The sequence below is a fragment of the Saccopteryx bilineata genome, chromosome 4 (assembly GCF_036850765.1).
Source record: "Saccopteryx bilineata isolate mSacBil1 chromosome 4, mSacBil1_pri_phased_curated, whole genome shotgun sequence".
Lineage (NCBI taxonomy): Eukaryota > Metazoa > Chordata > Mammalia > Chiroptera > Emballonuridae > Saccopteryx > Saccopteryx bilineata.
This window is the reverse complement of record NC_089493.1, coordinates 223,761,812-223,777,614: the sequence shown is the minus strand read 5'-3', so window position 1 is coordinate 223,777,614 and position 15,803 is coordinate 223,761,812. Positions and strand designations below refer to the sequence as shown.

General features: G+C 41.3%; 1 protein-coding gene across 1 annotated transcript in view; it reads right to left on the bottom strand.

Annotated features, from left to right (window-relative positions):
* The window catches only part of RHOBTB3 (Rho related BTB domain containing 3), a 59,192-nt gene that overhangs the window by 29,602 nt on the left and 13,787 nt on the right, over positions 1-15,803 (bottom strand). Inside the window, exons 4-7 of the mRNA XM_066273854.1 lie at positions 15,400-15,554; positions 14,017-14,128; positions 9,588-9,953; positions 225-337 (exon numbers count right to left, since the gene is read on the bottom strand). Coding sequence (XP_066129951.1) covers positions 225-337; positions 9,588-9,953; positions 14,017-14,128; positions 15,400-15,554 — 746 coding nt within the window. The remainder of the gene's footprint in view (positions 1-224; positions 338-9,587; positions 9,954-14,016; positions 14,129-15,399; positions 15,555-15,803) is intronic.

Below are 15,803 nucleotides of genomic sequence, written 5' to 3'. Positions count from 1 at the left end.
CATTTTCACATTTTAAAATACACATATTTTAATTCTTACATGAACTAAAATGTTAGTGAAAAATAAAATGTTACATTTAAAATATTTAAACAGAAAAAAATATATATAAGGAAAACATTTGTATATAATTGAGTCTTTTCATGACCCAATATTATCTTCATTATAGTATATCACTTATAATTCAGAAAAAACAAAGTAAACTAACTTACAAAAAACTAACTTACCTTTCCTGGTGTTTTTAAAATGCATTTAACTTTCTCAATTACATTTGAAACATCCCCAGAATCTTTCAACTTCTTCCTGATATCTTCTTCCAATTCTTCCCATTGGAAAGCACCTATTAATAAATTAATATATATTGACTTTTTCTGTTGAAACAGGGAGAAAAATAAATATCTTACTAGATATCAATGTTCCCTCTTTTTTAGTACTCTAAATTTTCTCTACCAGATATATATCCCTGTAATTACACTAAAACATTTAAACTACGCTCACATTTTAAAAAAATCACTTTGACTTCCACTAAATTATTCAAAACCTAGTCGTCTTCCTTGGACACTGCCACCACTCTGCAGTAGGTCAACTAGTGATAACAGCAATGGCCACAATATGACTATCACAAGTGTTCTAACACCCCAGTTATTTACTTGCCCTGGGTAAGATGGCAGATGTCTAAGGTTGAATTAAATCATACTAATCATGGAGAGCAGTGACTGTCATCAGGTAGAGGAACAGATAGCAGAACAGAATGCACTCAGAAGGTCTCATGCAGTGTCAGGGTCAACTTATTAATAGGATATGTTGTTCCACAGCCATCTCTACAGACCAACCAGAAGAAGGGCTAGATAATTCTCTGATGAGCTACATGACTGTGACATTGGAGCAAAATTACCCCTACTGGTCCCTCTCTCCCTTGTATTCACCCCACCCCACTGCCCAGTTATCTCTTCCTGGGCTCACTTCACTTCTGTCTCACATCTGTCAAGCCCCCTTCCCTTACTGTCTTAAGAAACTTCCACAGTATGGTCAGCGAAAGCTAACCTTGTCCCCAAACACGCCCCTCACTCGGCCTGAAGCAGCCTCCCTGCTCCCGAGTGGCCTTTTCCCCACCCAATCTGTTGCATTACTCAGTGCTGATACCTTTCCAAAAGTACAGTTCTGAATAAAAATATTCTGAGAGACCCCCCCTCATCCATCCCCATGGTTTATAGAAAGTCCTAACCCCTAAAAATATAATTCAAAAAGATGCAGTGTGTGGGGGCATAGCTGGGGGACCTAGTTTCTAGTTCTATCTCTGCCATTACTTACTAGTGTGACATCAAGCAAGTTATGTCACTTCTCTAGAGAACCTGGGGTTTTTTTCCACCTGTTCTCAATCTATCTCTTCTGATGTTTCCCTTTCTGTATCCAGAACACTGCCAGGTGCCTTCCTGGATATTGGGGATTGGAGAGGGCACATAATAAACATGTACTGAACCAATGAGATCTGGTCATTGCAGCCAGCCTGTACCAATGAGAGCCAGAGCTAATCTGAAGAGTCAGACTGACGGTCCAGCAGCTCTCAGACCTCCTGACAGTGAAGCCCTACAGCACTTGGCACTCCTGCATATCTTTAAACTTCTCCTCCCCTGACCTGCATGATGACTATAAGTATCTTGAGAGGAGGGGGGAGGAATGAGAGCCCTAATTGGAGGCATTTGCTATTTCTCTTTCTCTGGTGTCAATACTCCCACCAGAGCCATGAACACAAAATTGGGAATATATAAACAGAAATAGTTCTCACAAGCTGGGCCAGCTGGCCCTGGCACACCCTGCTTCTTCCTACCTTTGACTGCTCTTTTTCTGACTTCACTGTTAGCGCCCCTTCCACCTCAAATTTCCAAAGGTGTGTAGTGTAAAAAAAGTCTATATAGGTTTTGTTTGACCCTTTATGAACTAGTGATTTTTAACTTTAAGGTCACATACTCCTTTCAGAACCTGAAAATTCTCTGCACTGTCTCTCTAGAAAATTTCACATGCATATACAGACATTAGAGTCTATATAAAAATGTAAGGAAGAGCCCTGGCCGGTTGGCTCAGCGGTAGAGCATCGGCCTGGCATGCGGGGGGACCCGGGTTCGATTCCCGGCCAGGGCACATAGGAGAAGCACCCATTTGCTTCTCCACCCGCCACCCCCTCCTTCCTCTCTGTCTCTCTCTTCCCCTCCCGCAGCCAAGGCTCCATTGGAGCAAAGATGGCCCGGGCGCTGGGGATGGCTCCTTGGCCTCTGCCCCAGGCGCTAGAGTGGCTCTGGTCCCGGCAGAGTGACACCCCGGAGGGGCAGAGCATCGCCCCCTGGTGGGCAGAGCTTCGCCCCTGGTGGGCGTGCCGGGTGGATCCCGGTCGGGCACATGCGGGAGTCTGTCTGACTGTCTCTCCCCGTTTCCAGCTTCAGAAAAATACAAAAAAAAAAAAAAAAAAAAGGAAGAGAAGAATTCTTTAGAAGCCTACGGATGCCAGATCAAGAAAATGTACTCAATGTCAGTGATTCTGAATTCTAGTTACGCATTACATTTACCTAAAGACCTTTTATAAAATACTATTGGATAAAGTCTCTTTCTCAGACCTGCTGAATTAAAATTTTTGGTGCTGGGGCCCCAACATTGATGTATTGTAAAAACCCTCCCAGGTTAATCTTATGTGCACTGACTACTGATGATCACTGCTCTTCCTTAGACAGTTCATCCATTATCAAAACCCAGGCTTAGTGGTATGCAACAAACAATATGTGTAGGTATTTTTGATTGTCTACACTCATGCATGTTAAAGGAGAGCATAGACATTGTCTCTTAAAAGTAAAACTCTGTTAACTAAAGGACACTTATACAGTATCTCCACTCAGAAGGTTATGTGAAGGAAAACAAGCACTGCCTGACCAGGCAGTGGCATAATGGATAGAGTGTCAGCCTGGGACCCAGAGTGATGCGGAAGACCCAGGTTCAAAACCTCAAGATTGCCCTGGCCGGTTGGCTCAGCGGTAGAGCGTCGGCCTAGCGTGCGGAGGACCTGGGTTCGATTCCCGGCCAGGGCACACAGGAGAAGCACCCATTTGCTTCTCCACCCCTCCGCTGCGCTTTCCTCTCTGTCTCTCTCTTCCCCTCCTGCAGCCAAGGCTCCATTGGAGCAAAGATGACCCGGGCGCTGGGGATGGCTCTGTGGCCTCTGCCTCAGGCTCTAGAGTGGCTCTGGTCGCAACATGGCGATGCCCAGGATGGGCAGAGCATCGCCCCCTGGTGGGCAGAGCTTCGCCCCTGGTGGGCATGCCGGGTGAATCCCGGTCGGGCGCATGCGGGAGTCTGTCTTGACTGTCTCTCCCTGTTTCTAGCTTCAGAAAAATGAAAAAAAAAACAAAACAAAACAAAACCTCAAGATTGCCAGCTTGAGCAAGGTGTCACTGGCTCAGCTGTTACTCTCCGCCCCCATGAAAAAACAATCAATGAACAAGTAAGAAGTTACAACTATGAGTTAATGCTCACCATGGCCATGCAGGTTCATACTGGATTCGAGCAGATGGTAAAAGAATTGTGGAGCCAGAAAATGGTGGGCCATTCCATTTATATATTAAAATCTCATAATGGCAGAGGAGCAAACGGCAGGGAAGACCACTTCCCTTTCTCACTCTGGATTCTCACGGACTCCAAAGCCCCCACAGCCTCAGACAAGCAAACAGGCTGGGCCAAAATCAGGGCTCCCAAGCCCCTCAGCTCTCTCTCTCTCTCCCTCTGCACTCTCCAGCAAAACAGGCTGGGGGAAAACCCCTTCTCCAGCAAACAATAGCAAACAGTCGCCCCTCCCAAGCAGGAAGGCAATCTGCAATTTGCAATCTGCAATTTGCAATCTGCTGCACCTGCTGCCTTCCATAGATGATACATACAAGGCACTGCCCCAATACCACAAGAGAACAAACTTAAAAAACGCTTGTATACCCAACAATGCTCTCGTCTCCCTTCCTGTCTGTCTCACTCTCTTTGTCTCTCACTAAAAAAACAAACAAACAAACAAAAACAAGCAAGCACCGAATCTAAACATATGGGATTAGCAGCACTGAATTCCTACAGACCACTGAGGTGGTTAAGAACAGACACAGAAAGATCCAATAACTGAAACTGAAAGTAAGACTAGTTCATAAGGACACTCTAACTAATTGGGCTGTTTCCATAATTAGAAACCCTAACTTCTTTGATCACTTTAATCATCTTTGACACTTTTGTGTCCTAATAAAGCAATAATCCTTGGACTGGGATTTTGTCCTTCCTTTTTTTTTTTAACTGTGATAAAATCATTAAACATGCAACCTAGTCTCTTACTGGAATTTTGGGTGTTCAATACAGTATTGTTAACAATAGGCATGATGTTGTATGTACAGTAGATCTCTACGACTTACTTGTTTTACATAACTGGCTGAGATTGTCTTTACTGAACTTCTCAGAGTATTGTTTACTTGCCTTACACTCAGAGACATGGCATCCTCGTGTGTCCTAAACTGCATTTGTATGCAGTGCAGACAAGAACATGCTGAATAATTCCAAGAGCTGAAGAGTAGATGCAAACTGAAGGTGGAAGTGTGCTTCCACAGACCCACGTGCCCTGGCAGTATTTCCACAAGTGATGTGAAATTCTAAAGGCCATCTGTGGCAGGAAGAGCTCGAAGCTAAATTCTTGAGGCTCTTAGAAATATTTCAATTCCTAACAACCGAGATCCTGTGACTCAGGAATTTGCAAGCGTAAAAGACCAAGGGCGTGTAGGAACGTCACATTTGTATGCCATTTAAGGATTATTCCATGAAGACCAGGAAACTGCTGCCCTCACTTTTCAGATTACACCTTCTTTAGTGTTAAATCATTAAGGGCTATACATCATGCACTGTTAGCTATTATCCAGTGGAAAATTAACATACAAAACACATACTTTTACTGTGTGTACTCAGAAATTTGAATAAAAAAAATAAACTGAAACCTTATTGGAGTAATGTGTTAACCAGACTATTAAACAGTCCCTTCCTGAATGTAGGGCCTGATTGTCCTATATACAACACTTCAAATTCCTAAAGATTAAAAAAGTATGTTATGTAAAAAAAATAAAGACATTCTTTGTGATCTGGTTTATTTAAAAAAAAGAAGAAAAGAAAAGCAGGAGCGAGGTTTTATATGGCTCTTCTGCCCGTGTTTACCCAGGACAAATATTCCCGAAGGCGCCACGTCATGGAGCTCTGCCTCTGCTCTGCCAACCCAGCTGCCTGAGCACAAACAGCTCCTGTCTTTGACAGGCTCCTGCATAGCTGTGGGTAGCCTTCTGAGAGGAAACCATTACCTACCTGAATCTAAAACCTGTACTCTGTTCAAAAGTTTTTAAATATTCAACGGCTCCCTCCCTCCCTCCAAGAAACTGGCCTCCTTGCCTAAGTCTCAGAAAAAATTAAAGTAGGTTTAAAATTTTTGACTGATTTGGCAAAAAATATTTAAAAATAACAGTAACCAATTCATAAAGACTAGAGGAAAAACAAAATATTAATAAATGTTTAGCTATTTGAGAGTGGAGAACTAGTTTTTTTTCTCAATAAACTCTATTTTTAAAAAATTGTCTTTCCTGTGGAAATACAGTACAGCTTTAATATCTTTTTAAACATAACAGATAATACAGCTTTTGCTTGAATCTGAGGTTATACTCTAAATAACTTTTTTTTTTTGACAGAGACAGAGAGAGTCAGAGAGAGGGACAGATAGGGATAGACAGGAAGGAAGATAAATGAGAGGAATCAATTCTTCGTTGCAGCACCTTAGTTGTTCATTGATTGCTTTCTCATATGTGCCTTGACCCGGTAGGCTACAGCAGAGCGAGTGACCCCTTACTTAAGCCAGCGACCTTGGGCTTCAAGCCAGCAATGTCTGCACTCAAGCCAGCAACCATGGGGTCATGTCTATGAGTCCACGCTCAAGCCAGTGACCCAGCGCTCAAGCTGGTGAGCCTGCATTCAAGTCGGATGAGCCCTCACTCAAGCCGGTGACCTCAGGGTTTTGAACCTGGGTCCTTCGTGTCCCAGTCGACACTCTATCCACTACTCCACCACCTGGTCAGGCTACTCAATAAATAACTGAAGAGTAACACACAGGTACCTACTGAAGCATCTATTTACCCTTCTTCTCACCAGCAACAGGGTCAGCCCCGGGTCAGTGGCCTATGGCCCTGGTCATACCTGACACCAACTTTTGCTGGCCCGGAACATACAAGGAGAGAACAGAGCAGAAATGCAACAGTTTAGGGTCAGATTAAGAACCTGGAGCTCTGAACCTGTCAAGGGTTTGTAGGTCAGCAAGCTCCCTGGCCATCATGACTAGTCCCTATGACTGTTATTCCCACACTCACTCAGTCTCCACCCAACAGCAAAGGATCCACTTTCCCCAGCTTCAGGAGGGGACCAGACTACAACAGGGCACTGACAGCCCCACTCCGAATATTTCTGCCTCAGTCAGCCTTGCAGCGAACCCCATTTTGATTCTGTGCTCTAAAACTGAGAAGTAGGTTCCTTCCCTGGGCCTCTGGGGTAAATTCGGGGCTATGGCTGGTCCCCAATTCTTTCAGGAGCAGGTGTTGCAACTGCTGTGGTCCAGAGCATCAGCATGGCCTAGCAGGCTGCTGGACACGCAAAATCTTTGCCTATTCTAGTTCTACTGAATCACAACCTGCACATTATCAAGACCCTCCGTGACTTTGTGGTTTGAAAAGCACTGGCCCAGATGATGGATAAACCTCAACACCAACCACCTACTGTCAGATGTAGGCCTTCCTGAGGCTGATTGCCAGAATGAGGGAACCTCCTAAATCAGGGGCCGGGAATCTTTTTGGCTGAGAGAGCCATGAACGCCACATATTTTAAAATGTAATTCCATGAGAGCCATACAATGACCCGTGTACATTACGCATTATCCAATAAAAATTTGATGTTGTCCCAGAGGACAGCTGTGATTGGCTCCAGCCACCCGCAGCCATGAACATGAGCGGTAGGAAATGAATGAATTGTAATACATGAGAATGTTTTATATTTTTAATGTTATTATTTTTTTATTAAAGATTTGTCTGTGAGCCAGATGCAGCCATCAAAAGAGCCACATCTGGCTTGCGAGCCACAGGTTCCTGACCCCTGTCCTAAATGGACTCCTGTCTTGTCTGCTCTATTCATTCCTCTCAGCATCACCAGAAATGAGTTTCTAACACCCAGTCTGGTCATGCTTACAGTTCTAGAGCAGTTTCTAAGAATGGCAGGAACAGGTCCTACCGGCCTGGTCAGCCTCATCTCCTTCCAGTCATCACCTCCCACTCTATGCTTCAGGCAGGAGAGCTACCTGTGGTTCCGGAACACAGCAGTTAATCAAGACTGCATTTTCACTAATGCAAATTTTCCAGGACTTAATTACTTTTAAAAAGCAGTGGAGCCTGACCAGGCAGTGGCACAGTAGGTAGAGGGTCGGACTGGGGCACATATGACCCAGGTTTGAAACCCCAACGTTGCCGGCTTGAGCACAGGCTCACCCGGCTTGAGCGTGGGGTCGCTGGCTTGAGCCCAAAGGTTGCTGGCTTGAAGCCCAAGGTCACTGGCTTGAGCAAGGGGTCACTTGCTCTGCTGTAGCCTCCCAGTCAAGGCACATATGAGAAAGCAATCAACGAACAACTAAGATGCCGCAACGAAGAAGAGATGCTTCTCATCTCTCTCCCTTCCTGTCTGTCCTATCTATCCCTCTCTCTGTCTCTCTCTCTCTCTGGCACACACATACACACATACAAAAAGCAGTGGAGTGAACATGTGAAAAACTGATACTATGGGACTGACTCTGGGGAAGAGAACTGCAAGGATGAGGAGAACTTTTATCTTTCCCTTTTTCCCTCCATCTTTAAAATATTCCCTCAGAGAAAGACAAGCAGATTCTGTCACTAGAAAGACATCTAACAATTTTACTACTATAATATTAAAGAGGATATAATTGACCTCAAAGTGTTCGTGTGCCTTTGAAAGTATTCAATGGATGTTGTGGGAGACTTGCCGAATAATTCATAACTGCAACAGTAAAATCACTGAAAGGGGAAAGCCAAATACTTCTTCGTTGTTTTCCAAACATATCATTAGAATCACTTTTTCCTTTTAACTTTGTTTTTTTCAAAATAAGTCTTAAATTCTGAATGGTGAGATTCTAGGTTCAAACATAAGAACATGTAGTCCTAAAGAAAGTCTTTAGTCTTTTTTTCACACTACGATTGCCCACTAAAGGAGTCTCCTCATTCATCTAGCCAACCCTGACAGAGAGACCCGCCCTACTGAAGACTCCATGCTCGTGTGCCCTGCAGGAGTGAGTGGTTACTCTTTTCCAAGCCAATATTCACTAAACAATGGACTGAACACCAACCACCATATTCTACTCCAACATACTATATGTATATATTTTAACCTACTTAAACCTACATGCTGCAACTCTATTTTTTACAATTAATTTTTTATTTATAAAATTATATAACCGCAACCCAAACTAAAAAAGAAAAATCTTATTTTTAGCATCAATCACTTCAACTGGAGGCTACTCAAAACATGAACTATAGGAAATGATACTGCTTTATTTGCTAATTTTATAAACTTCTTATCTGCTGCCAATTCTGATCTCTAAACACAGATTATAAATGTTTCTTCAGACATATTCGATTGAAGGAGTGACCTTGACCTAATATTTCATCAGCACATGATTTCAAATGGAAAAAGAAAATTAAAGAAGTTTTCAAAAAATGTATATTTAGATGCTTACTTGAAGTGATTTTCCACTCATTCTTTTCTATTTCTGTATGGGACACTTAGATGTGAGTCCTTCAATTCATTTGCTAAAATGACTCAGATAAAACTTCTATTCTTTAAAATATAGTTGCTACTGAGTTTCTAAAAGGATAAGGAGAAAAATAATGGACTAGCTGAACACTAAAAAGGTAAGAGCGGAGTAAGAAAAAAATAATTTAAGTCTAAAATATACTGCTCACAAAAATTAGAGGATATTTTGAAATTAATACGAAGCAATAAAATATCCCCTAGTTTTTGTGAGCTGTGTAGTCACAGCCAAAGTTAACCAACTCTCAGCCTAAACCACCTTTACGGAATGCAATCACCCGGCTAACTTCTCTCCTCAATCCCCTCCGAGATCTGTGTCAAACAGTAATGTGAACATACAGCTAGGTTTTAAGATGCAGATATGTTTTCTAATACACACCTAAAAAATTGTATTTCTTTAAAGTTAAACTGGACAATAAATTCTTGTATTTTCACATTTAGGGATATTTCTTGCTTAGTATGAAGAGATTATTATTTTTTTGCAAATAGATCTAAAACCAGGGCAAGTAAACTAGTAAGGAAGATGGAAAGCATGTAACAATTCCTGTGCATAAAGCAAAAATCTTCACTTCAGATGACAGAAAGAAGATAAATGTACAACTGACCAAGTCTCCTGAGGACCACAGGCATACTTCACATCAAAAGCTTAAGAGGTTGTACCAGAATCATTTCATCTGACAAGATACCTGAATAAATGAAGCGTAGAATGTCCGATAAACACGAACAGAAGAAGGTGTCTTTCACAATGACTCGTAATGGTGGGTTGCCTGGAGAATCCTGGCTAGCACCTGGAAATGCAGAATCTCTGTTTATAGCAAAGAGATCCTGGGTAGTTCGGATGATGCTGGAATCCTGAATGTCAGCAGGACTCTTCACACTGAAAAGCAGCATGAAGACATGGCTTACGGCACAGAGCACGATCTTGTGGGCCTCTGCAACCTCCTTCAACTCCGGGCTGTAGAACACCACATCCACACACCGGCAGCAGAATAGCAGGTTATTCAAGTCAGAGTTATAATGCGACGCTTCAGCCTTTAAGACAGGCATTTTTTCTGTTTCAAAAAAGAAAATAAAAACGGTAAGCTAACTTTTGAGGTTAATAGACCAAATAATTTCAGGTTTACCTTAAATACAACAAAAGAATATTTTAAAAATATTATTTGAACCATATGAAATTGCCAGTATTTGACCTACAAAAACAGCAATCTTATATAGTTTAACCTAATTAAAAGCATATACAAACTAATTACCCACCTGACCAGGTGGTGGCACAGTGGATAGAGCGTCAGAATGGGACGCAGAGGACCCAGGTTCGAAATCCCAAGGTCACTGGCTTGAGCAAGGGCTTATCTGGCTTGAGTGCAGGGTCACCAGCTTGAAGCCCAAGGTTGCTGGCTTAAGCAAGGGGTCACTTGCTCTGCTATAACCCCTTGGTCAAGGCCCCATAGTATTCCATTGTGTATATGTACCACAGCTTTTAAATCCATTCGTCCACTGACAGACATTTGGGCTGTTTCCAGATCTTGGCTATTGTAAACAATGCTGCAATAAAAATGGGGGTGGGCCCTGGCCGGTTGGCTCAGCGGTAGAACGTCGGCCTGGCGTGCAGAAGTCCTGGGTTCGATTCCCGGCCAGGGCACATAGAAGAAGCACCCATTTGCTTCTCCACCCCCACCCCCTCCTTCCTCTCTGTCTCTCTCTTCCCCTCCCGCAGCCAAGGCTCCATTGGAGCAAAGATGGCCCGGGCACTAGAGTGGCTCTGGTCGTGGCAGAGCAACGCCCATGAGGGGCAGAGCATCGCCCCTGGTGGGCGTGCCGGGTGGATCCCGGTCGGGCACATGCGGGAGTCTGTCTCTCCCCGTTTCTGGCTTCAGAAAAAAGAAAAAGAAAAAGAAAAAAAAATGGGGGTGTATATCTTCTTTTGAATCAGTGATGTGGTGGTCTTAGGATATATTCCTAAAACTGGGATGGCTGGGTCAAAAGGCAGTTCGGTTTTTTATTTTCTGAGGAATCTCCATACTGTTTTCCACAGAGGCTGCACCAGTCTGCATTCCCATCAGCAGTGCAGGAGGGTTCCCTTTTCTCCACATTCTCACCAGCACTTATTATGTTTTGTTTTGTTAATGAGTGTCATTCTGACTGGTGTGAGGTGATATCTCATTGTGGTTTTAATTTGCATTCTCTAATAATTAGTAATGTTGAACATTTTTTCTTTTGCTATTGGCCATCTGTATGTCCTGTTTGAAGTGTCTATTCATTTCTTTTGCCCATTTTTGATTGGATTATGTTCCTGGTGTAGTTTTACATGTTACTTATAAATTTTGGTTATTAACCCCTTATCAGACATATTTTTGAATATGTTCTCCCATTGTGTGGTTTGTCTTTTTATTTTGTTCATATTGTCTTTAGCTGTGTAAAAGGTTTTTAGTTTGATATAGCCCCATTTGTTCATCCTGTCTTTTATTTCACTTGCCTGTGGAGATAAATCAGCAAATATATTGTTGCAAGAGAGGTCGGAGAGCTTACTGCCTATGTTTTCTTCTAAGACGCTTATGGTTTCACGACTTAGATTAATTCTTTTATCCATTTTGAGTTTATTTTTGTGAATGGTGTAAGCTGGTGATCTACTTTTATTTTTTTGCAGGTAGCTGTCCAATTTTCCTAACAACACTTGTTAAAGAGACTGTCTTTACTCCATTGTATGCTCTTACCTCCTTTGTCAAATATCAGTTGTCCATAGAACTGTGGGTTTATTTCTGGGTTCTCTGTTCTGTTCCATTGATCTAAGTGCCTGTTCTTATGACAGTACCAGGCTGTTTTGAGTACAATGGCCTTGTAGTATAGCTTGATATCAGGAAGTGTGGTAGCTCTAACTTTATTTTTCTTCTTCAAGATTGCTGAGGCTATTATGTTCTTTTTTGGTTCCCTATAAATTTTTGGAATATTTGTTCTATATCTTTGAAGTATGTCATTGGTATTTTAATGGAAATTGCATTGAATTTATAAGTTGCTCTGGGTAATATAGACATTTTAATGACGTTTATTCTTCTTATCCTTGAACACGGTATATGCTTCCACTTGTTTGTATCTTTCTTGATTTCTCTTATCAATGTTTTATAATTTTCTGAGTACAAGTCTTTAACCTCCTTGGTTAAATTTACTCCTAGGTACTTTCTTTTTGCTGTTGCAGTAGTGAAGGAGATTGTTTTCTTAATTTCTCTTTCAACAGTTCATTGTTGGTGTATAAAAATGCCACTGATTTCTGAATATTAATTTTATATCCTGCCACCTTGCTGAATTCATTTACCAGGTCCAGTAGTTTTTTGACTGAGGCTTTAAGGTTTTCTATGTACAGTATCATATCATCAGCAAATAATGATAGTTTTATTTCTTCTTTTACAATTTGGATGCATTTCTTATATCTTAAATCTACATTCCTCTTTACTAGATTCCCCGCTGCTCCCCCCACCCCTTGTTCTGTTTACAATAGGACCCTTAACATTTCTTACATCATTGCTTTGGTTGTAATAAATTGAGGGTTGTTTTTTTTTTGTATGGGAAGCTTTTTATTTCTCCTTCTATTTTAAACGATAGCCTTGCCGGATAAAGAAGTCTTGGTTGTAGGCTCTTTTTCCGCATTAATTTGAATATTTCTTGCCATTCCCTTCTCACCTCAAGTGTTTTTGTTGAGAAGTCGGATGTCATCCTTTTAGGGTTTCCTTTGTAGGTGATTGACTGCTTTTCTCTTGCAGCTTTTAGTATTCTTTCTTTATTTCTTAGCTTTGGTATTTTAATTATGATGTGTCTTCGTGTAGGTTTATTTGGGTTCCTTTTAATTCTCTGTGCTTCTTGAACTTGTGTAACTTTTTCCTGCATCAATTTTGGGACATTTTCAGCTATGATTTCTTCAGTCGGGTTCTCTATCCCTTGTTCTTTCTCTTCTCCTTCAGGAACCCCTATGAAGCGGATGTTGTTTCTCTTCCTATTGTCACAGAGCTCTCTTAGAGTTTTCTCAGACATTTTGATCCTCCTCTTTTTTTGATGTTCTGCTTCTGTGCTTTTGCTTATCTTGTCCTTTAAATCGCTGATTCGATCCTCTCTTTCATTCTGCCTGCTTTTCATTCCTTCTAGTGTAGTCTTCATTTCTGATATTCTGTTTGTCATTTCTGTCTGATTCTTTTTTATGATTTCAATGTCCTTTTTGATGCCAGATATCTCTTTGTTTAGGTGCTCATGTTGTCTATCTATGGTTTCTCTAAGATCCTTGAGCATCCTAACAATCATTATTCTAAACTCTGCATCTGGCATCTTAGTTATTTCCATTTCATTCAATTCTTTTTCTGGGGATTTCTCTTGTTGATTCATTTGAAATGCACTTCTCTGTCTTCCCATTTTGTCTCTATATAGACTGCTCCTTCAAATATGTTGTTTGTATAGCTATCTGAGTATAGGGTTAATGTTGTCTGACTCCAGTTTTCAGTTGTGTAATCTCTAAATCTTCCTGGGATGGCTTTAGCTGTTTGTAATCTGCTGTGGGCTACTTGTCTGCAGCTACTGCTCTTTATGCTGTTTGTGACAATGTTTTCTATGCCTTAGCTGGGTCAGGTGTGAGGAGTCTTTCCTTAAGATACCACTCTAACTATGGTTGTTAGGTCTTGAGCTGATGCTCTCCGTATCTGGCCACTGGATGTACCAGCCCTGGACCTCCCTGGCTGGAAACTGGCAAAGACCAGTGGGGGTCACTGCTTTTGACTGGCCCTCAGCAACCTTCTTGGAGCTACAGCTGTTCCAGAATCATCTTCTCCTCATCCGACACCCAATCCTCCAAGTCGGCCATCTTGGGCTGCTCTGGCCCAGCCCATACTATTTTTAAGAATCTGTAAGTTCAAAATTTTAAAACAGTAGTCTCAAAACGTGGTCCTAGTAACACCTGCTTCCAAGTCACCTGGGAATCTTATTTAAAAAGCAGATTATAGACTCCATCCCAGATTTACTAACTCAAAATGCCAGGTGAGTCCTAAACATACTGAAATTTGAAAACTATTGCTCTGAGACTTGTGAAATGATCTATAATAAGTATCAATGTAATGTCCAGATGCTGGCTAATAAACGCACCTGGTTGTTCAAGCTGAGGTGGTCTAATTCCATGAAACGAGCCGCTCATTTTTCTTTTCTTCATTTTTTCACTTGTCTTCTGATTTAAGGCTTGAATCATAAAATACTCCAACTAAAAACATGAATCAAATTTTAATTACCACTCCAACAAAATTAGGTATCTGACATGATCATTTTTACCCAAATCACATTTGCCAAATGTTGTTAACACCAGCACCATCTACATGTAAGCTTTAGCAAATACTTCCAGACACTATTTTTCATTAAAAAAATGTATTGGGTAGAACAAATTGTGCCTATCTAAACATCAATAAAGTATCAATTCAGGAAGGAACTGTTTATTCTCTTGAATAACCAAGAAAGCCAACCAACACAACTGTGTGACTGTCAAGAACTGTCTAGTAACTGTGGCAATTAATAACAGAGAAAGTCAAGGCACACAGAGACTTGCCTATGTCACACAGATGCTCCTATCAACCAGGGAAGTTCACAGATGCAATATTTTTTTTCCTGAACAAGTTATTCTGAAATATATCCTTTATTTTACAAATTTAACATCACAACCACATGTACTTACACAGCTCCAGGCCTGTGTTTTACATTGTGAGGCCTACAGGTCCCTATACCACATACCTAAATATTTAAATAGTAAAAATCAAGAAAACAAACTTATGTAAAAGATATTTTATCCTCCTACATTGACAAATATATCATCACTGAAGCTTGGAAGGTCAAGTTCAACTTTAAATTCTCAGACTCCTCAGAGTTCCATGCAGCACAGAGTTCCATGTGAGCATGGCCCCAGACAGGTGGAGCATGGCCCCCCGATGGGCGGAGCATGGCCCCCGATGGGCAGAGCATGGCCCCAGATGGGTGGAGCATCTGCCCCAGATGGGGTCACAGGGTGGATCAGGTGAGGGCACATGCAAGAGTCTATCTCCCCCAGCTCCTCTCACTTAAATTAAAAAAAAGTACATGGAATCTTGCTGAAACACACACAGAGAAGAACCATTATTCTTTTCAAGTGGTAAACAGAAATGAAGGAGAACTTTCAAGGCCCCCCAGTTCAAGCTGCCAGGCTGGCTGAGCTATTTATAGATTTCTGTTAAAGCTGCCATCATGGGTTTGTGTAAGTAAACATGCTTTCATAAAGTGGCACCAAATGAAAATTTTCAAAATATCTTACTAGAAAATGTTTTATTTGCAGGGAAAAATTATAATTTTATTCTGACAAAACACTTTTTCTACTTACACTCATATTATTTCTCAAGGTTAAAATCTAATCACACTTTTAAAACTAAAGTTCTAATTGAGGTTCTGGATAATAGCTAAAGAGCCTCCTGACAAATGACTTTAGTTTATGTAACAGGAATTTCCACTCACCACTCCTCCAAAATACTTTCCGATGTAGAAGTCATCGAGGCTGTGCAGTTCCAGATAGGTAGCTCCTAGCTCCTTAGCCAGCTGGATCCCTTCAGTCGTACTGACACAGCTCCCTCGGTCTGAGGTGCACAGTGGGCACGTGCAAGGTAATTCTTCTGAGAAAATGAATGTGAGCAACAGAGAACTTTGAATTGAAATAGGGAAAAAATTTTCATAAACAATCTGAACATGAAACAACAAATTAAGAGCTCATACTAGAACCTCAGTTCAAGGGCATTTAGTACATCCATGATCCACTAAAACTCTGAATAAAAAGTGTAAATAATAATGGAAAGGTCCTTAAAATGAACAAGCTCTAACTGCAAGGAGAATAAACAGTACTCTGGAAAACAGAAGAATTTTAA